At 50.8% G+C, this 20396-nt stretch overlaps 7 protein-coding genes across 7 annotated transcripts; 4 read left to right on the top strand and 3 right to left on the bottom strand.

The window, feature by feature from the left end:
• Window positions 1-409: 409 nt before the first annotated feature.
• Window positions 410-607, bottom strand: CTAM01_11763 (uncharacterized protein; the record flags this gene model as incomplete). Its single annotated transcript, XM_060527772.1, has 1 exon — window positions 410-607. One exon carries the CDS (start codon window positions 605-607, stop codon window positions 410-412), a length of 198 nt encoding a protein of 65 aa, XP_060377555.1.
• Window positions 608-1193: 586 nt separating this feature from the next.
• On the top strand, window positions 1194-2432 carry CTAM01_11762 (uncharacterized protein; the record flags this gene model as incomplete). Its single annotated transcript, XM_060527771.1, has 3 exons — window positions 1194-1532; window positions 1598-2282; window positions 2347-2432. 3 exons carry the CDS (start codon window positions 1194-1196, stop codon window positions 2430-2432), a joined length of 1110 nt encoding a protein of 369 aa, XP_060377554.1.
• Window positions 2433-3000: 568 nt separating this feature from the next.
• Window positions 3001-4083, bottom strand: CTAM01_11761 (thiamine pyrophosphokinase; the record flags this gene model as incomplete). The annotated part of the gene is made up of 1 exon (XM_060527770.1): window positions 3001-4083. The coding sequence occupies one exon, from the start codon at window positions 4081-4083 to the stop codon at window positions 3001-3003; it is 1083 nt and encodes a 360-aa protein (XP_060377553.1).
• A 1471-nt stretch (window positions 4084-5554) lies between these two features.
• On the top strand, window positions 5555-6811 carry CTAM01_11760 (acetyl-CoA acetyltransferase; the record flags this gene model as incomplete). The annotated part of the gene is made up of 1 exon (XM_060527769.1): window positions 5555-6811. One exon carries the CDS (start codon window positions 5555-5557, stop codon window positions 6809-6811), a length of 1257 nt encoding a protein of 418 aa, XP_060377552.1.
• An 839-nt stretch (window positions 6812-7650) lies between these two features.
• Window positions 7651-10480, top strand: CTAM01_11759 (pfs domain-containing protein; the record flags this gene model as incomplete). The annotated part of the gene is made up of 5 exons (XM_060527768.1): window positions 7651-7746; window positions 7871-8169; window positions 8262-8979; window positions 9035-9120; window positions 9202-10480. 5 exons carry the CDS (start codon window positions 7651-7653, stop codon window positions 10478-10480), a joined length of 2478 nt encoding a protein of 825 aa, XP_060377551.1.
• Window positions 10481-11978: 1498 nt separating this feature from the next.
• On the top strand, window positions 11979-13913 carry CTAM01_11758 (major facilitator superfamily transporter; the record flags this gene model as incomplete). Its single annotated transcript, XM_060527767.1, has 9 exons — window positions 11979-12167; window positions 12233-12260; window positions 12314-12410; window positions 12471-12580; window positions 12633-12706; window positions 12761-12809; window positions 12874-13271; window positions 13328-13571; window positions 13627-13913. The coding sequence occupies 9 exons, from the start codon at window positions 11979-11981 to the stop codon at window positions 13911-13913; spliced, it is 1476 nt and encodes a 491-aa protein (XP_060377550.1).
• Window positions 13914-18023: 4110 nt separating this feature from the next.
• Window positions 18024-19016, bottom strand: CTAM01_11757 (uncharacterized protein; the record flags this gene model as incomplete). Its single annotated transcript, XM_060527766.1, has 4 exons — window positions 18024-18139; window positions 18209-18504; window positions 18709-18719; window positions 18855-19016. 4 exons carry the CDS (start codon window positions 19014-19016, stop codon window positions 18024-18026), a joined length of 585 nt encoding a protein of 194 aa, XP_060377549.1.
• Between the last annotated feature and the right edge of the window lie 1380 nt (window positions 19017-20396).

The raw sequence follows: 20396 nt of genomic DNA, 5'->3' as shown, positions 1-20396 counted from the left end.
GGTTGTAGGAAGGTTGATGGCGAACCAATGACTAAAAGTTCGACTCCAATGGGTTGCCAACTTGCCATACGCGGAAGCTGTAAGTTCCTTGTCAATACACACAAAGGGCCCTCACGATGTCTCCATTTCCTGTCGCTATCCATCTTGCCATAGTCGACGTCAGTAATCAACAATTAGTGGCCCAAATTATTGATGTGGTAGATCATGTTTGGTGGAGTACCTGGCCTCTGTGATCGGCTGAGTCTGTTTCAAGAATTGGATCGGACGAACTCCCATTCTGGCGCTCTAAGATCACTGCCACCCACCTTCTGTGCTGCTGCAGGCCATTAGCTCTTGCATACCACCGGGAAGCACGACCGTGGTCCATCATCCAGGTCCTCGTGGCGACCCTAGAATACAATACAGGGGATTACCATCGAGGGAAGTGGAATTGGGCCGCAGCTGACATCGGCGTCTCCGGCCGCGGCGCGGGTGGGGCCGATTGGCAGAACTTCCCGGGGAAAATGCCCAAATCGCCACGGCGGATTGGCTTCACGGCCCCGAGAGTTGGATGTCCCCGAGTCGGCGCAATCGTTGCTTGATACATGTAACTACTGGTACCCATCATTTGCTGAGCTGTCGACGGGTGTTCGGTACGCCAGCACTGAGTTCATTGGATTAATTCAGCCTAGCAGCCCCTATATTCGACTCAATCCCGACCATAGTCGTTCACCCCCATTGCTTCTGACGAAGTACACGAAAACCGGGTGAATCCAATCAACTAACTTCACAGTGATACCTCGTGGGTAAGATGGCCAGGCTCATCCATCGGCCTTCGACCGTTGATTCGGATGAAAGGATTACAACAGGCACTCCCTGATTGGCGTCCAGAATTTGGAAGAGTGTCTCAAAAGCTTCACTACCCCAGAGCTTGTTGTTGCGGGGTATTCGACGCCGTCGCAGTGTAGCGCGATCGGATAACATGTAGCGCCTGGGTTAGCATGAGCCAACACACTCTAATCAAATATCACAGGGGCGATATTGTCACGCTGATCGCGCGGAGGAACGGCAATGTCACTGTGTATGGATGGGCAGGAAGCATTAATACCTGGAATAATCCCATAATCTGAATGATACGTGTCTATTCTACAGACTTCTCCTTCTTGCAGAGACATTGAGTCCTTACATAGCAAACAACGTCAGATCGCGACGCCATGAATAACATCATCAGCAATGTCCTTCCAACCGAAGACCTCTCCACACGCGCCTATGTGCGGTGGGATGCGAAAGGGGTTGAAGAAGTGCCCACAAGTGAAGCCGAAGACATTCAAGCCGTTGCTGATATGATCAACGAGGGGCAGCGGAGAACTTGGAACTCGACACGTCATGGCTATAGTGGTACCCATGCCAGAACACAAGGCATCGTCAAAGGCATATTTATCGTCCCTGATGACTTGCCTCCCCATCTGAAACAGACGGAACTTTTCGAACACGGCGGCGAGTACCCTGTAGCATGTCGATACAGTTCAGAGCCCGGCGACCCTGGTCTTGATGTGAGTGTTCTTTGCTTCTCATCACTATCTCTTGAAGTGTACTGTGTTGTGCTTACACCTTGCAGGACCGCATCCCCCAACCTCGGGGCTTTGCCATAAAGCTGTTCAACGTCAAAGGAGAAATGTTCGAGGCCGGCAAGGATACTCCAACTCAGGATATTGAATTCAACAGCACCCCGGCCATTGACCTCGCCGACGCAAAGACAACAAAGGAAATTATCGGCCTCCGGCTTAAGCATGCTGGCAACAAAGAAGAATTGAATAGAGAGCTCAACGCTCGCCAAGATGCGCAACTCCAACTCGCTCGCGACCAGGTTCGCAACACCCACCTCGAATCCACGCGACAGTATTCCCAAACGGCGTACCGGTTTGGAAACTACGTCATCAAGTACTCCCTTGTGCCATCTACCGAGACGCAGAGGAAGCTCTACGATGAGACTGTGAAGCCAGAGCATGACGAGTCCATCCTGCAAAAGTGGCTACAGAATTTTCATGCACACCATGACGCGGAATATCTCTTCCAAGTGCAGCTACTAGAGAATCTCAGTGATCAGCCTGTTGAATATTCAGGCGCCGTGTGGGATGAATCAAAATACCCCTGGCAGACTGTTGGCAAGCTTGTGATCCCACAACAGGACAGTTTCGACTACGAGAGGAAGAGATTTTGGGAAGACTATGCACGTGTTGATCCATGGCATGGGTTGAAGAGCCTTCAACCATTGGGTAGCTCGAACAGGCTTCGGCGGGCAGGTAAGTTATCCATCTTGTCCTGGCGATGGAAATGCCTCGATACTTCGGGTTCTAACATCTTCAGTTTACGCTGCGAGCAGCAGCATGCGACGCAAGTTGAACGGAGTAAAAGAGATTCAAGTTCAAAATATCGACGAGATACCTAATTGAGTATCACTAATCTTAGGAGGTTCTAGATCAACGGAGGGCCAGAAAATTGACGCCGTCGGTGGACGATGTATGCCTGTGATGCCTCAAATTGTGTATAAAATACCACCTAGTATTTATCTGCTATTACTCGAGACGACACTTGTGAATTTTTCATTCAAACGAGTGTATTATACTAAGACCTGATGAGTACTTGGACGTCTTCAAGTCGGCCGACACAGTGAGGTGACAACTTGACCCGCAAATTGAAAGCCTCGCGATCTCTCAGGAACCGAAGTGCCGGCAGCAAGGTCTTCGGTCTGCCTCTCCAGAACAAAAAAATCAAAAAGATATATCAGAAAACTCCTTTTCCAACTTCCCGAGCGAGTGTCCAAACGTTTGTTTCGCGAAATACTGAGATCCACCTGATACGCATTCCAAGCCCCTACCCTCAATCGTCGAAGTTCTGCACATTCAAGTGCCTTTCAGGAACACATTTCTCTCGAGATATTGTCTGTATCGCAGGTGCTTCCATTATATCCAGCAAAAGTGTTCAAAGATCTTGCTCGGCGTGATATTCGTCCTGCTGTGTCTAGCTCTTTAGATCACTCCAGTGAGGAAGATCATTGACAATTGCGTGCTTTTTGAGCATTTTATTCATCTGACCCAAAACGTCCCCAGATGAGATATCTCCCAGACAGCCGTGTCGGATTAGGAAATCGATCATGACGAGTGCTGAGTTAGGCTTGAATTTGTGATCGAGAAGATCTTTGACAATCTCGCCGACTGACTTCTTCTCGACTGAGTCGACTTCGTCCGGATTGGGCTTGAAAATCGGGTCTTCTTTCACTTCCAAATCGAATGGAATTTTGACGCCGAGTTCAGGGGCACCAAGAAAGTCTTTGCCCCATCGTTCATCCCGCAGAACAGCAAACTGAATCGGAGAGGCTTCCTTGACTTCCTCTAGCCAGTCAGCTCGTAGACTACCGTTTATTTCCTCCTTCACTTCCCGTTTAAGGCATTCTTTCGCAGTCGTGTCGTTAGCTTCGCCGAAACCCCCACCCGCGTTCTGATAGCCCCCAGCAGCGCACTGATCGTACTTGCTTGGAAAGGTTGACTTCCGATCCGAACGTCTCGCAACGAATATACAAAACTTTTTCGGATCTTTGATATCGTTTGCGTCACGTTTGTAGATGTTTAGATGAACGCCAGTAGTCACAATGCCGAAGACGGGAGACAAACCACAGACGAATCCGTATGGTGAGTTGGGATCAATATCGTACAGCGGCCACATCTCATTTTCGTCATCCCAGACTGCTCCGAAATTTTTGTCCGTATGTCGACTCTCTTTTGGGCAAAGGATATCTCGTATATTTCTAATTCCCTTAACGAAAGCGTTCGAATCCTTCAAATGGTCTGCGTGTAGTCGAATACGAGGACATGATTTCTGTCCAGCGTCGATCGTGTCGAACGAAAGGTGTCCCTCCAACTTCGTTTTCAACTCTTGTAGAAGTTGGGCGTGGTGAGCGGTAACAACGCCCATCTTCTTCCAGCCCGTTCCAACATCGTAACCAAATTCCCAGTAACCGTCTGTGTTTCGGAAGTTGTTGTAGCTTTCGACAAGTTTCAGTAGTTTCTTCAGGTCTTTAGCATCGAGAGGCTGCGGATCTGGCATGGTAAATGCTGCCAAGTGTGCGGATGGATTGAAACTGTTTTCTTCTAATCTTCTTTCCTAGATGGTTCTGGGAGAACGAGTCTATAGTTGCGTATAGAATTTGATAGTTTGATTTGCTCAGTGAACGTATCGACGATTTGCTACAGTATTTTCCAAACTACTCTACAGCATATGATCGTCACCATGGCCGATTTAAACATTTTCGTCCCATGGGAGAGATGAAAGGCCTTGAGTAGTTTATTCAATACCGATTTCTTCGACAAAGCCGCAATCCAATTCGCTTACCGGTGTGCATATTGGGGGCAAAGCCGACGCCTAGCAGCTCACTAGGTTGCATTGGAATGTCTTCCAACAAACACATTGTTTTTCATAGTGAAGCGTGAACAGGGTCACTTATCTTGGAAGAATACTGTATGTGGAGGCTTAACATAATCACGGACCTACATGAGGGAGCTAGTCTCCCTTTGAGGACAGGCCATTTGCTTTCTCTGCATGAAATGAGGAATACGTAATTCATTCGATACTCTCAATACATCAATGCATTGAAGTGTTGAAAGACACATATACAGCTGTGACTGATTTCCATGTGGAGATTGATCAACTATTTTGAAGCTTGAAATCCCGACATGGACTTTCACCTGCTCCAGCGCTAATGCATCTGGGTAAATTTCTTTTCAGCTTCTGCTTCGGCGCCGATGACCACTTCACTATTCAAAGCTTTGACGGAGTGCTTTCTCGGCTAGGGTAAGTATTGAGAGCTTACCATATCATAGTATAGATGCAGACATACACCAGAGTGTCTTCTTGGCTGCATTTACCATGGACCTTGGTAAACAACGCAGTGGAAGTTGACGCTGATTTGAATTGTCAACATACCTTTTAATCATGAGCGCGCGTAACGTGAGCTTATAGTGTGTTCAATATGAAAGAAGCTCATTGTTCAGATTCTTTCAAAGCCGGCATTTGGTGTGACACCAAGTTGAGTGTAGATGATGATTTAGTACTGTGTAACACTGCAGTTTTGGCTGACGATGGCCTCATACCCAAATGGGATAGCCGGGGTGTTCTCGGTATACATGCCAGGTTTCGGTGACCGTCGGTATATCTCGGTGTAGGTGCCGACTCAAATGCCGGTTGAACGTTTAGCCCCGGGACCGAGCTTAGAGCTCTGCGTATGGTTGCCGAACCCAATTGCCATGTTATGCGGGTCCCCCCACCTCGGCTTTGGGGATCAAGCTGGGGAAGTTGAGCGGAAGAAGGGGAAGAGCTATTCTCCCTGACTAGCAGTACATCGCTCAAGCTCCCCCGGTTACCAAGCGACATCGCTCACATTTACCCGACTCTTTTTCGAGACAGCCTTGGCCGAGGGCTACTTTCTAAACCTTACTTCCTCATTTCTGTACAACAAGTCTGGCTTTCTGTCAACATTCACAGTCAATTGACGGCCGTAGCTCCGAGAAACATCACAAACATGTCTATCCCCAAAGGAATCTCGTCCGTATTGAAGAAGGCGCCCTCCGACGTCGTCATTCTGTCGTCGCTGCGTACGCCCGTGTGCCGGTCGAACCGCGGACAGCTCAAGGACGCATACCCCGAAGAACTGCTCTCGACCGTCCTCAAGGCCACCCTCGAGGCCAACCCGAACCTCGACCCTAAGAAGATAGAAGATGTCGCAGTCGGTGTCGTCCTCTCGGAGCTTGGCGGCTCCAAGGCTGCCCGTATGGCCATGAACCACGTCGGCTACCCCAACGACACCTCCTTGTACACTGTCAACCGCGCCTGCTCGTCATCTCTGCAATCAATTGCCCTCATCGCATCGCAAATCAGGACCGAGACGATATCGGTGGGAATTGGTGCCGGAATGGAGAGCATGACCCGCAACTACGGCAGCCGTGCGATTCCGGTGGATGTGTGGCCCGCCCTCAAGGAGTCACCGGTCAAGGACGCGAGAGATTGCATTATGGCCATGGGCATCACATCTGAGAACGTCGCTGAGCGCTACGGCGTCTCCCGGGCGGACCAGGATGCGTTCGCGCTGCGCAGTCACCACAACGCCTCAAGGGCGAGAGAAGATGGCTCCTTCGCCAAGGAGATTGTTCCCGTCACAACAAGATTCCAGGAGACGGACAAGCAGGGCAACAAGGTCGGTGAGGAGCAGACAATCACAGTCACCAAGGACGACGGCATTCGCGCCAACATGGCGATTGAGGCCTTGCAGAAGCTGAAGCCGGCATTCAAGGCCGACGGCGCCAGCACGGCAGGCAACTCGTCACAAGTGTCCGATGGCGCGGCCGCGACGCTCTTGATGCGCCGGAGCACCGCCACAGAGCTGGGTCTCACCGACAGCATCATCGGCAAGTTCGTCGGAGCCACCACCGTCGGATGCGCTCCCGATGAGATGGGTATCGGCCCCGCCCTGGCGATCCCCAAGCTTCTGGGTCAGTTCGGCCTGGAGAACAAGGACGTGAACCGTTGGGAAATCAACGAGGCCTTCGCCAGTCAAGCGATTCACTGCCTGAGAGCGCTCGAGCTGGAGCAGGCTTACGAGGATGGCAAGGTCAACCCCGACGGTGGTGCTATTGCCCTGGGCCACCCTCTGGGTGCCACCGGTGCCCGCATGACGAGCACCCTGCTCCACGGTCTCGGAAGATCTGGAGGCGAGGTCGGTGTTGTGAGCATGTGCGTCGGCACCGGAATGGGTATGGCTGGTCTGTTTGTAAGAGAGTAGAGTGTTAGTATAAAATCGAAGCTACCAGTATATACTGTGCCGCACTTCAATCGTTCGGAAATTCCGAACCCATAGCTTCCGACTGATTGCTCCGGTATTCGCGGTGCGAAGTCCTAACGGTCGTCCCATGGGAGTTTTTGTCACCAGTACCAATTGCAACCACCCTTGCTCTGATCTGCTCCATGTGTCTCATCATCCATTAAGCACAGTCACTTTCCGTTAATTGGCACGGGATTACCAACAAAGGCCCCCGGTCTTCAGTATCATATCTTGCCAGGTGAGCATTGACAAATACTAGGTAAGTAGATGGGTCTTTTAGGTGTGAAAGTCTGGACAGTCCTGTTGCCGCGCACCTCGCAACAATTGCCCACAAGATTTTGAAAGTCGCTCAATGGACAGAACTCCATTGAATGGGCAGACGTAATGATTTAGCGCAGAGAACGTGCATAGCATATGTGGTTTAAAAACCAATTACCCCTCCATCGACGTTGCTCTACCCTCGCCAAGTTGGTGTAGAATAAGCGCCGGTTTCCAAGAGAGGCACAAGGTCAAGGACAACCATAACCAATCACCGACAGACAAGACATGTAGGCAACCAACTCACCCAGGCCACATGTCGGGCCACATACGACGTTAGAGCAGGACAGTCATTGGCGCATTTCCCATCGTTGGGCATGGAACTGCAGGGGCGCGGATACTCCCATCTTGATAATCAGGCTATGAGTAAGTCTGCCCAAGCGCCGCGATGGACCCTTTGCCTCCCTTTTCTCTACAACCTCGCGCATGATCCTCCCAGAGATATCGCACTCTCGCGCTGGATATTCCAACTACAATAAGAAATGGAAGTCGTCGGGGCGGTGGCAAGCTTTATAGCCATAGGCCAGGCTTTAAGCACTGCTCGCCATGTCGCTCACATTGCCCGAGCGATCCCGGGGATAGAGAACGAGCTGAGGTGGCTCCAAAATGAGGTCTGTTACAACAATATCAGGTCAACATAATCACATTCAAGACCTCAAAAGGCAGAAGGTTCATGCGCTGACCTTGCACATGATGCTGTAGGTCGAAGCTTTAGGATTAATCGAAGCAGAACTCGCTAAGGCGGGAGTCATTGCCAGTGATTCAAAATTCGAAACACTGTACCTAGAAAAGGCTATGCTTCAGCTCACAGAATCCACGAGGAGCCTCGAAGAAATCCGAAATCGCTGCACTCGACCACTGAGTGCTGACGGCAAAGACAAGATCAAAAAGAGAGCATGGTTCTGGCTACAAGCTGAGCTCGCTGACTGTCGAAGTAAAGCGCGAGATGCCAGAGAAAACCTCCAACTTGCGCTCCAATCAATCAATGCTCAATCTATCACGTAAGGTTCATATTGTCAGCTGCATAAGATGGCTGTTGAAAAGCTGAAGAAATTACGTTGCGCTCTAGGAAACTCGTTTTGCGAATCGAGAGTCTGAGCATGCAGATAGTGTCGAATGTGCAACAGCTCGAAAGTTCTACAGGCATCGCAGACGCTCCAGAGAGCCCGCCATCAAAGGATGAGAAGCCATCGTATTGTGATGAAAACTCATCATGCTGTGATGAAGACCTAGAAGCACTCCAAGACGACAAACCTTTACAAGTCGTGGCTGTGAGACAACCTCAACAAGCCTTACCGAATCCTCAAGCCTCAGCACCCACTGACTTGATCACTCCTCAAGCTTCGAGTATTGTCAACCAGGTATCAGGTCTTCTGCAAGACCGATGCCCAGTTCCATGCTGCTGCCGATGCCATGTTTCAAAGCCAGTGTCGTACACTCCCACGAGGTGGGCTCGGAACTTAGTTGGCAACCTTAATGTCAACTTCAACCGCCAATTGGGTTTCCATAACAGCGCGAAATGCACCGAGGCTAGCTGTAAAAACAAATCAGGAGCATCTATGACTGTCGCGTATCAGTTCCCGGTTTGGCTATGTTCCAGAGCAGTCCAATTGCAGACCTTAGTGGGCGCTACGACTGGGCTGCGAGTGTCACTTAGACCCGCCAGGATTCTCCCCTTTGGATCAAACTTTTGGGCTGCCACTGATTCTGAGTATGCTCTGAGTTCGAGAGAAACAGTGCAACAGTGGATGCTACATTATGGAAATGTGTTCCCAGGTGATACAAACCCAGACGGGATGACTGTCTTGGAGGTAGGCCTTCCATGAGTCGCTTCTGCTGACACACCCATAATTGATAAATCAACAGAGTGTCATAGGACAAGGATCGACAGATGTACTCCTCTATCTGTTCCAGATCTGGGAAGACCAAATAACAAATGGGAATTATGACGAGTAAGTCCGTCAAAGTTTCGAAATCTCCAGGTTCTGGCGAGTACATGTAGCTACATATTGACCAGGTTTTTTTTTTGATAGCTCTTGGTTCTACAAGACGCACCATGAAATTGCAAACACTCCCGATCTACCCGAACAGAAGATGCAAATACTCACTCGAATTCTGTCTGCTGGCAAATGGACCGTGAATGCCAGTCAGACCCCGCTGCATGATGCTCTTTGCAGGGGCGATTTTGAAGCTGCTTTTCGAGCTGCCGAAGAATTCAGTTGGGCCATCAATCAGCGGAACTATGAAGGCAACACGCCGTTACACATCGCTGCAACACAAGGTCATCTTGATAGCGTCAAACGCCTCGTACATTTAGGATGTGATATCAACGAGGCTAACTGGAAGGGTCGCACTGCTCTCATGCTTGCTTCCAAGGGCGGCCATATTCTCACGGTGCAATATCTGATTGATGCTGGTAGCTGGGTGAATGCCACTGACAGAGGGGGCGATACTGCAATAATGATTGCTTCCATAGCGGGGCCCAATAATCTGGCCACAATTCTTCAGGCTCTGATTCGAGCGGGAGCATCAGTGACCATAACTGATAAACAAGGTGATAGTGCCATTCATCATCTCACGTCGTCTTGCAACAAAAGCCGCGTTATTCGGGAGAGCTTAAGAGTTCTCCTGGAAGCCGGTTCTGATATCGAATCCCGACAATGTTGCGGGAGAACCCCGCTTCTACTTTCGGTTCAGAGCGGAGATCGCAGAGGCACACAATGCCTGATTGAGGCAGGAGCCAAGATAACATGTGTAACATACGACGGTTGGGGCTTGCTTCATGAAGCAGCTTTGTATGGAACCAATAAGTTACTCCGATACCTTGCAACTCTCGACTCAACGGCCATCAACACGTCTTTGCTTAGCAACGACGGAGAAACGCCTTGGGATCTCTGGATTTTCACGATGCATGTGCAAGGTTGGCAACGCGCAGATGTCCTAAGGCCAACCCCAAAACGACAAGAAGCTTTCATTTCAATGATCAAATCAATCAGGGATAGAAATTTGACGGTTGATTTACAGCGGCTGGATTGGCTACTACAATATTTGAGAGACAGGGATCAACGAGGCGCCATAGCTGCATTGAGCCCTTTGATCAAGCAGAAAGAAGATTGGAAGCGATGGGAAATTCTTGGTACATATAAAGCCATCGGCTTACAGATCCGAGAAGAGATGTGGGAGGCAGCAGTTGAGTCTGTGGAAGAGGTCATCGACTGCTTGCGAGAAAGGATGGCCACATCCCCGTGCGACAGCGAATCGTACTACGATCCAGAGACTCATACCATATACCGAGCCAGAGAACTTGTATGATTTTCGAGCTATCACGGCTGGATTTCAACATGATGAAAGGGAACGCAGAGCCACTTATGGACGGATTATGAGTCGGCACATTCAAATGCAAGTCGCAGAAGCGACTTTTGATGTAAACAGGGGACCATACAAGGATAAAGTGAGTTCATTCAGTAGATGACTCATTCAAGCTGTAAAACTGCAAATAATCTGAATATCTGCTGAGGAGCACGAATCACAACCACCCCGACCGTAAACGTACCGATATCTTTACTAATTGCAAGTTGCGGTGACTTGTCAAAGCACTCCTTGTTCTGTTGCTAGAACCTTCTGGGTAGAATGAAAGAAGCATACAAAATACTCTCGACGTCAAGCCTGTCGTAGCCAGACCCATTTGAGCGTATAGTTTTAATTGCTGATTTAGTTCAGGGTTGCTCAATGCCTACAATAGCTCGTCAACGGCAATGCCCGAGATAGCAGGTTGTCAACCACTGCCAAACTATATCTCCGCCTGTCATCAAACATCATGACGCTCAGAAACAGAGAGGGTTCAGTAATCCCCAACTGCCATGGCATGCATCGTCCTTGACCACCAAGTTCCCACTCAAGTGTCCACCATCCATTGTCCATGCCTCCGGCCACGCACCTCGAGAGCCACTGATCCACCCTACATGTTTCCGAACGAACCATATTTATCCCTTTCACACACCTCTCCATATCCCCGGTCTCAGAGTCCCAACGCAACTGGCCCTAATGTCACTAACCCCAAGCTAACCCCAGCAGTTTCCATTCCCTCGGGCCTTGGCACGCGGGGCTCCATTTCCCCATTTCCACAGTTTGGGTGCTGTGGGCTGCTGCTCACGCTCCAGTTGCAGTGGCTGACCAACTCCAACCTCTCCAGTGGCGGCGGGTGTTGGTGCTTCGTGGGTTTGACTGACTCTTGTCCTCGCACGCTATCTCCTGCTTTTGCGCCAGACGGCTTGTCTCATCGAACACCCCCTTGCCCTTATCCATTCCCATCGACCGCCTCTTTCTTTCTTCTCCCTTCGGATCCCAAATCTAACCACCGAGAACCCCGCGTTTGCTGCCCAGACACGCGGTTCCGACTTGTTGGAATCTGTCGCAATCTGGTTCCTTCCCCATGGGTCGTTTCCCCAGCTATCCTCTAAAACGCACCGGATCTCAAATGTTGCCCCCGCTGATCCAGTTACCCCGGATTCGGGGATCACTCGTAGAAATGACCTTTGCGTGGGGTATCAACGATGCAACAGTCTTGAAAAGTTCATAAATACCATGTTCCTGCTGATTGTCCAGCACTTTGGGTTGGTTGACAGAACGAAGTAAGAAGCCGTGACTCCATCTTCGTTTATGCTTATTTCTTAGACCGCAACTCTCTTCACCTCAGAGTTTAGCCCCGCCGATCCCTCTTTTTTCTGACAACCCTCCTTCCCCGAAAAAACAGACTTTGCTAGGCGCACAAACCGGCCCGGGCACGATATCAATATCAGCGAAATCTACAATGGGTGCGAGCGAGAAGCGTTCACCTTCGGTGGAGCGCGAAGAGCATGCTATCCATACCGTCGATAGTGTGATTATGGACGAGAAGCCTATCCCTCAGGATGAGGAGAATCGCGACTGGACCGGGTCTGCGAAAAAGACCGACCCGGAAGAGATCAAGCTGGTGCGGAAACTAGATTGGCGGATCATGGTAAGTCTCTAGTACCTCTTGATATCGCAGATGCTTGTTCATGATCTAATGACACCTTCAAACAGCCGACACTCTGTATCATGTACTTCTTGAGTACGATTCCCCGCTCGAAATCACATCATCACATTACCTGACTGACCAATCAGACTACGTCGATCGCAACGCCATTGCTCAGGCACGACTGAACAACTTGGAGAAGGATTTGGGCATGTCTGGAACCGAGTTTAACACCACAGTCTCGATGTAAGACGCGAAGCCCTGGCAGTCAACAAGACGAGAGGACTTCAACTAATAACTTCACAGTCTCTTTGTGGGCTACGTTCTCATGCAGATCCCATCCAATATGTTGATCACAAGAATTCAACCTGGCATGTATATGAGCGCATGGATGTTGATCTGGGCTGTCGTCTCAGGTATGATTTCTGTCAGATAACAAAGTGCTCGCCGGATCTAACAGACGTCTAGGCTGCACGGCACTTGTTCAGAACTACGGAGGTCTTGTTGCTTGCAGATTCTTCCTCGGTATCACCGAAGCTCCTGTAAGTCATGTCAAATCCCATTCGAGCCACAGAGTTACACTAACACTGAAATAGTTCTACCCAGGTGCAACGTACATGCTATCAATCTTCTACACCCGCAAAGGTCAGGCCCCTCCTCCCTCTCCATCCAACCCCTAACCTGACCCGTCAACTAACTCCTCCTACAGAGGTCGCCTCCCGCATCGCCCTCCTTTACTGTGCCCAGATCCTCGCGACAGGCCTCTCCTCTCTCATCGCAGCCGGCATCTTCGCCGGCATGGACGGCCTCAACGGCATCGCAGGCTGGCGCTGGCTCTTCATCGTCGAGGGCGCCGCCACGGGACTCGTCGCCCTCTTCGGCTTCTGGCTCCTCCCCAACACGCCCCTGACGACGCGCTGGCTCAACGACCGCGAGCGCGAGCTCGCTCACTCCCGTATGGAGAAGGATAAGCTGTCCGACTCGGATGATAAGCAGGCTTCTGCTATGGATGGGTTGAAGCAGGCTGTGAAGGATAAGAGGACGTGGTTGTTCTGTTTGATGCAGAATTTCCATTTGAGTGCTTGCAGTTTCAACTCCTTCTTCCCCGTACGTACTCTTGTCTCATTTTGGGTGGTTGGAGGTGCATGGCTAACGAGAACCAGACTGTTGTCAAGACTCTCGGCTTCAACACGACCATTACCCTCGTCATGACGTGCCCGCCGTTCATCTTCGCCGGTGCAGCGGGTATCTTGTTCGGCTGGAGCTCCGGCAGACTTCACGAGAGAACATGGCACATCACGGTCGGCCTCGGCGTCGCGATTCTCGGTTTCGTAGTGGCTGCCTCCACGCTCAACACGGCGGCTCGCTACGTTGCCTGCTTCATCTTCCCAATGGGAGCCTATGCCGGTTAGTTCCTGTCCATTCCCTTCAATATCCACATCCTTTCTGACTCTCTGCGTAGTGAACTCCGTCATCATCGGCTGGGCTTCTTCGACGCTGTCACAGACCAAGGAAAAGAAGGCAGTCGTCCTCGCCATGACCAACGTCGGCGGCCAGATTGGCTACATCTACGGTGCCTACCTCTGGCCCAAGAGCGACGAGCCCCGCTACGCCATTGGCTTCGGTGCCTCTGCTGGCTTCGCTTTGCTCTCGATTCTCTGCGCTTGGTGGATTCGTGTCTTGCTTGTCAGGGAGAACCGGAGGATTCGGGCCTCCACCACGGAGAATGTGAACTTGTACGGATACTAGGTGGCCCAAGGAGGGTCTGCTGTCACGAATAGTGGAACTTGGCGGTGTCGTTATAGTCTTGTCGTATGGATGTTCCGGTTCATGTTGCTGCAAGGCCTGCAGAGAACCATACTGTCATCTTGAGTAAAACAAGTAAGCTTGAGGTAATATACCATTCAAGAAAGACATCATAGGATTCTTGACTGCAAAATTCATTCAAAGCAAGACCACATACTTTACCCAAGTGAAATCGGCTGCTTACCGGCGAAAAAATGCCGTTCTACAAGCCTACTGCTTCCAGGCATAGGCTGTTTAAATCGTAATAACCTTATGTAGATAAACATCACATTCATCGTGCATGGCATGTTTGGGATCTTAGATTAGTTCATATCCTTTGCACATTACCGTTCAAGGTGATCATGGATGAGTTGATGTGTAATTATATGGAGCAACTTGGAATACCTTAAGTGATATTACCCGAAATTCTCATGAGCATTGGAGCATATAACCAACAATGACGACTACAGAATACCTAATTCGATGAAAATACCATATAGTTCGGTGGCATTGATCATGTAGCCATACATGGCTCGTTAGGACCACCATGGCTTGGGATATCCACGACAACATTCGACTACTCAACACAGAACAACCACCTCAACCAAGGAGCAATGCAACCAGCGACTCTCAGCGTTTGGTTACTAAAGCTTAATCATTCTATCGACTTGACTAACTTTAGAGGCACGAGCTGATGGCTTCTCAACATCAGGCACCCACTTCGTGTGATAGCACCGGGCACTGAGTCTTCTCTCCGAGCACGGCCTTTGATATCACAATTCATTAGCCTTTGAATAGCGGTGTGATCCAATTCCCATAGTATATGCCAATCTCAGACCAACGCCATGAAACGATGATAGGGATGGGATGGCTGGAAGTTGCACCAGACATGGAAAAGTCAGCAGTATCCTGTATCCCATTCACTCTACAGGTCTCGCGTTCGATGCTGTCCGTCTGGTAGGTCTGAGCTTCATGGCTTCGGACAGAACAGCGTCATCCTTGAAGTCAGACACTGGTTCGATGGAAGGAGCTAAATTCCTTGTATCGTCTAAGAGCGCTTGAGTGGCACGACAACGACATATATTCCAGTACGAGATCCTTACTTAAGTACGTATCCATACGTGTCGAACAAGGTACGCAGTCTTAATGAATCAATAGTCATATTATAGAAAGAGGAGGCTTCTCCATTAGTTTCATCTTCTACATTATCCACCTCTAAGATTCTAGAGGTACTATGCGACAGACACGCTCCGCATCAAGACGTATTACAACATTTACCTCATCGCCCGCTTACTGTCATGACACAAATATCTGTAGGTGGTGACACATAGGTCGCCATGACGTATACAGGAGTGCCGTCACCACGAAAGAGAACGACATTCGGCCAAATAAGACGAGACACAAAGGCCGTTCTATTAATCAGGCGGAATTACGACGGTCTGAACTTGGGTTTTACAGGGCATCGTCTGTCACAACTGAACCAGGGATCCCGCCAGACTGACTGCTGAGTCGGCTTATCGGCTGTAATTCACTACCCGCTGATAAGTGGAATAGCAGTGATGTTGCTTTGTTTCAGGCCTGAACTTCGAGGTAGCTGATGGGCGAGTTGCCAAGCATGACGACAAACGTTGATTGGTATGACGTTGAACCTTGTTATCCTCCATTGAGGCTGTCAAGGGCGACGCGACTCATGCCATAAGTAGAACGAACCAGCCAAGGGTAACGCGTCTCTGCGTGTAACTGAGCGGACTGCCCAAATAGTTTCTCCATACAGACACTATTTACCTTACGGGGCGGGCCGGATGTGGTCTGGAGAAACTCAGCACCTTATTCCTATGCCTTGAAACCAGGCTCTCAGCAGCACTTGCTGCGTTTTACCACGAATGATATGCAGGCCGAGGTTTCCGAGCACATGCACAATCAGTCATCACACGACTCGGTCGTTCCCCTTTGGGACAGCATCAGCCTTGACCCATCTGAACAGCTTACCGTTACCAAGTTGCGGGGGCGGAGCTCGACTGGTTCGGATGGTGCTTGCTTGTCTTTGGTGTAGATGTAGGCTCGTGGTGAGGCCTATGTCCGATCAGGTCCGGACCTGGGGTAAGCACAATCTTAGCTCCGGATGTTTATATGGGACCGTTGATACGCTTTCCGTCTGCCGCGAGATTACCAACATCAACATGACTTAGGTAGAGTAGGGCGTGTACGAGAAAGTGAAGAAGGTTGAGTCTAGGGCAATGGCAACAAAGTCTGCACGTGAATTCCGAGGCTGTCGATGCAGTTGACTGATTGTCAAACATAGCAGAAACTTAATGGTGCTACTAAGACCGTGCTGCTGCCGATGCGCAGTGCTAGTTCTTCTCCAGGTTCATCATCCGTTGTCAATAGTGGAGAGAAGCTTCCGCCGGAGGGAAGAAGCCTGGGATGGTTGCGCTAATCTTAAAAGGGGAGTACTGTTGGCTGTGAGAGTCCGGGTAATGGTCGGATCTCATCAAGGGCAGTACTGGAGCGGATGTGACTTTGTCAGACGGATGACTATGAGTGATGCCGGGAAAAGACGGAGGTCGGCAATGTCTTCCTCTCTGAGCGATGTGGAGGGATGGGCGTGAAATCGGGTCGATCCCGGAGTCCGACAGAAAGCTATAAAAATGAATTGGTCCGACTGGATGCTAGATCACCAAGAGCCGGGGTTTTCAGGCTCAGGCTGACGCACACAGTTCCGATAGAGCGGGTGTGGTGCGGGTTGCAGGGCCGAGCAGCGCTAGATGGACTGGGCTCGGCCGGGTGTGGTTTTTACGGGCGGTGCGTTTCTCGCGTTGCGCAGCGTCTGCTTGGCTGCGCGAAGGGTGAAGGGCGGTACGTAAGATTTGACTGTGGGGGTTGCCTCTAATGCTGATGAGCGTAGCCTTGTTGGGGTAAAGTGATTTGGCGAGTTTGACGAGTCGCGTTGATTAGTGTTTCCTGTCCCGTTTTCGAATTCGCGTTCGTATTGTGGATACGGCAGACATATTAACAGACGAGCCAGCGCAATCTCGACAAGAGGTATCCGTATTGTGTACTGTAAGGTAGTTGGCATGCACGCTCGAGGCAAGACCAGGCGTCCAGAACACCCAATGGTCAACAGCTTTGTTGAAGTGTCTGCTGCCGCTGCTGGGTGACATTCCAAACTGGATTGGAAGTTGAGAGACCCTATTGCGTCTTTGCATCGACATTTGGCGACAATTGGGACTGGATGATGGATGCCTTCATCCTTGTACCTCCCGGAGTTGCTGCCGCCTGCCGCCTGTGAATAGCCGCCACTTAGGGTGGTCACATCAGTGTGATGATGCGCCAAATTTGGCACTTGGGGTTGCTGATGGAACACATGCCGGACAGTAGCGACGGATCCGGGGTATCGGTATTGGGCCGTGATCGCGTGTAGGTATCTTTTTGTTCAAGCGTCACCACACGCATCGGGGAATCAGAAACCTCGGCCCATCGTGATCCAACACTACCAATGTCGATCTCAGCCGCCGACATCTATCACAGTATCTAAATCGGCCAAAGTCACGACGGGTGGTGGTATCCCGAGACCACGGAGCCGCCATGAAATTCCTCGGGAAGAGACGCCCGTGACGACATGGACGATGCAGAGCAAGTGGCGGGATCGGACTCGGTGTTCGTCCCCGATGGTGGGATGTTGGTAACGGCTGAAGTCTCAAGGTAGGGGCTGTTCCTAGAGAGCTTTCTACACTAGACCACTCCCTGACTTCCTATTCCGCTCGTCTGGTGTAAGGGCGGGAGGCTCTTGTGAACGAAGGTCCTGGCTTGTGACTACTTTAGCCTTGACGTGGTAGGTAGTCAAACGTCGCTTAGGACGAAAATTAGATGGTCGCGGTGTTGGGAGTAGGGACGAGTCAGCAGACGGACGACAGGCTCTGAGCTCAGAGGGACAACTCAAAGTCTGAAGTCTATTGTTTACTCTTTCAGTAGTGAGACTTCGCTAAGACGTTGTCTCGCGGCGGCTGCTGTTAATACCTAGTCTGGCGTTGCTCGCTGCCGTCATGCCATGTGGATTGCGTGACCCGGCGAAGACTACAAGGGGAAGAATGTGCCGTGGATCTCGGAGTACTGGTGCAGCCCGCCCGGTAGACCATGACGGTCGGAGTGGATGACTCCAGTCGGAACCGGGAGACAGATCTCGGACGAAGCTGATTAATCTAATCTGGACGGGTCTACTTTGTGGAGTAGTCTGTGTTGCGCTGAAGGCTAGAAAGTACTGCATTTCTTGTTCGAAGTCTGTGATGTTGAAGCGCCCACTGACCCTTGGGCCCTGAGCCGGTGGGCGAGGCATGTGGGAATCTGAGAGACGCAGATCTGGCGGACAGGTTTTCGGTTGGGCGGCGGGCCAGGGCCCAGGGGTGGGTGCGTTTGCCGTAAATCGTCGTATATCGGCTGTGCTGATCGCCCAGTTGGAACGGGCTGCGACGTGGCCAGGATCGGGCCAAGGCGCATCTTTTCCGAAGAGTGCGCGAGGATATTTACTACCCTGAGTTCGAACTGCTTGTTTGTCTTTCTGCTGTGTCCATAGGGTTAGACGTGTTCAAAGCATTGGTTTCTGAGCGTGCCATCATACCGGAACATGTCGATGGATAGGTCTCAGGCACAAAAGGCTTACTGCGAACTTCAAGCTCCAGGGTAATTGGTAGCATAGTAATCACCAGGTGCGTGTAAGATTGGATTATCGATAATGAATTAGTTGGTGAGACGAATTTCTCACGTCAAGAATGTCTGTAGGTGCGGACTTGTCGTGGACGTCAAGCGTTTTCGGTGGCCGGTGACGGATGGCGAGTCCCGGCAGGCGCAGGCGTACCGTGTGGGTTCAGTCGGGAGAAAGCAGGAGCCACCTCACATCGCTAGGCTCACCTGCGGACCTGCCGCCTGCGGGTTGTCGGGGTGCTCGAAGAACCCGAGACAGGCAAGCACCACGCTTCTGTGGCTGCCTCGCTTGCGGCTCGTTGGCGACCACCCCTTTTTTGTGGTCAAGCGAGCGGTACGTATCGATGAGTGGCGCCCTTCTAGCTCCATGTCAAATTTCCAATTGGACGCTGAGCGGGTCTTGCTGCTTCTTCAATGGGCCATCGCGGGGGTACGTACTCTATGAGTGGGGCCGCCCGAGGGAGCGGGAACTTGTGAACTCTGGCAATCTTGGAAAGAAGGCACTTTGCGTCTGCGAGAGGAGGCAGCTGCTCGTCCAATTGGCAACCACGATTCACGAATGAACCAAATGAGAAGGGACAGGTACGAAAGCCGCAGGAGCCCAATAGGGGATGTCCCCTCCTTGATTCTTAGTGGTCCCAATGGACATCGTTTTTGCAGGTGCTCCGCTCGTATGAACATCCGTAAATCGAACAGGGCCAAGACTGAAGACTCGCTCACGACTGCATTGCTGACTGTGACTGTCAATGAACTGGAAAGTTGTTTGCTTTGGTAATATTCCATGTACGTACCTCAACCAGGTGGAAAAAGGAGTCTTGATCACACCCGATAGCAGGGCTGTGCCAGTCTCTCCTGCCATCCATCCAACCTGTCGTGGATACTCACACCCTCAATCAATGGAACCTTCGCTCACCTTGTTGTCAGTACATTTTGAGCAGCCTCATTGGGTGATTATCGGGCTGATAGGGCGTTTCGAGGGGCAACCCGAGTCAATTACGCTGTGCCTGTCATGATGCTGGGAAATGGAGGGGAAACAAGCTCAGATTGATGCTTACAAAATACTTGTGATACTCATAGAGTTCAGGGTGACAGGATGGGCAGTCTTGGACGGACAGTTGGAGTTTCAAGAGTGCGAGACACCTTTGCTTCGTTGTTCGTTGCCCTATTTACGCCATGGATATCCGTGATGATGTGAGATTGGCAAGCCTGCACAGCCTGCCATACTATGCTGCCGGCATTGGGTTGCTGTTGTTGGTGTTATCCGACATGACATGTCAATTGTGCCCCAGGATTGAATGCAGCCTGCAGCAGCTGCTGTGTCCGTGGTGTATGCAACTGCAAATGCAGGGAAATGGTAACCCGTAGATGGCGTGTTACACTTCCGAATGGAGGGCTAAACTCCCTGGCGGCTGGCGTCTCCATCTCTCGATCTGCTACCCAAATGGTATTGCTTGCGCCGGGAACGGGCAATTGGTATCATGGCCTCGGGAATTGACAAGATGCCGATGGGGACCAAGGATTCAGTCTCGCAGGGCATTGTTCCGGGCCCCTGCTGCGACTTGATTGCTGGATCTCAGGATGACAGAGACATACAGACGTTTCTTTCTCCGTCCCTTTTTTGTCTGGGCCGGTGAGACGGTATACCAAGACCCTGTGTTTCCAGTCATACCTGTATCTGTATGGGTGCTAGTCTGGGGTGGATCGAAAAATCAATCTGTGTACCATTGTAATATCGGACTTGAAATGTCT

This window comes from Colletotrichum tamarilloi (genome assembly GCF_030869305.1).
Source record: "Colletotrichum tamarilloi strain Tom-12 chromosome Unknown Scaffold_67.1, whole genome shotgun sequence".
In the NCBI taxonomy this organism is placed as follows: Eukaryota; Fungi; Ascomycota; class Sordariomycetes; order Glomerellales; family Glomerellaceae; genus Colletotrichum; species Colletotrichum tamarilloi.
The sequence above is the reverse complement of the archived record's forward strand: the minus strand, read 5'-3'. Positions and strand labels throughout refer to the sequence as shown.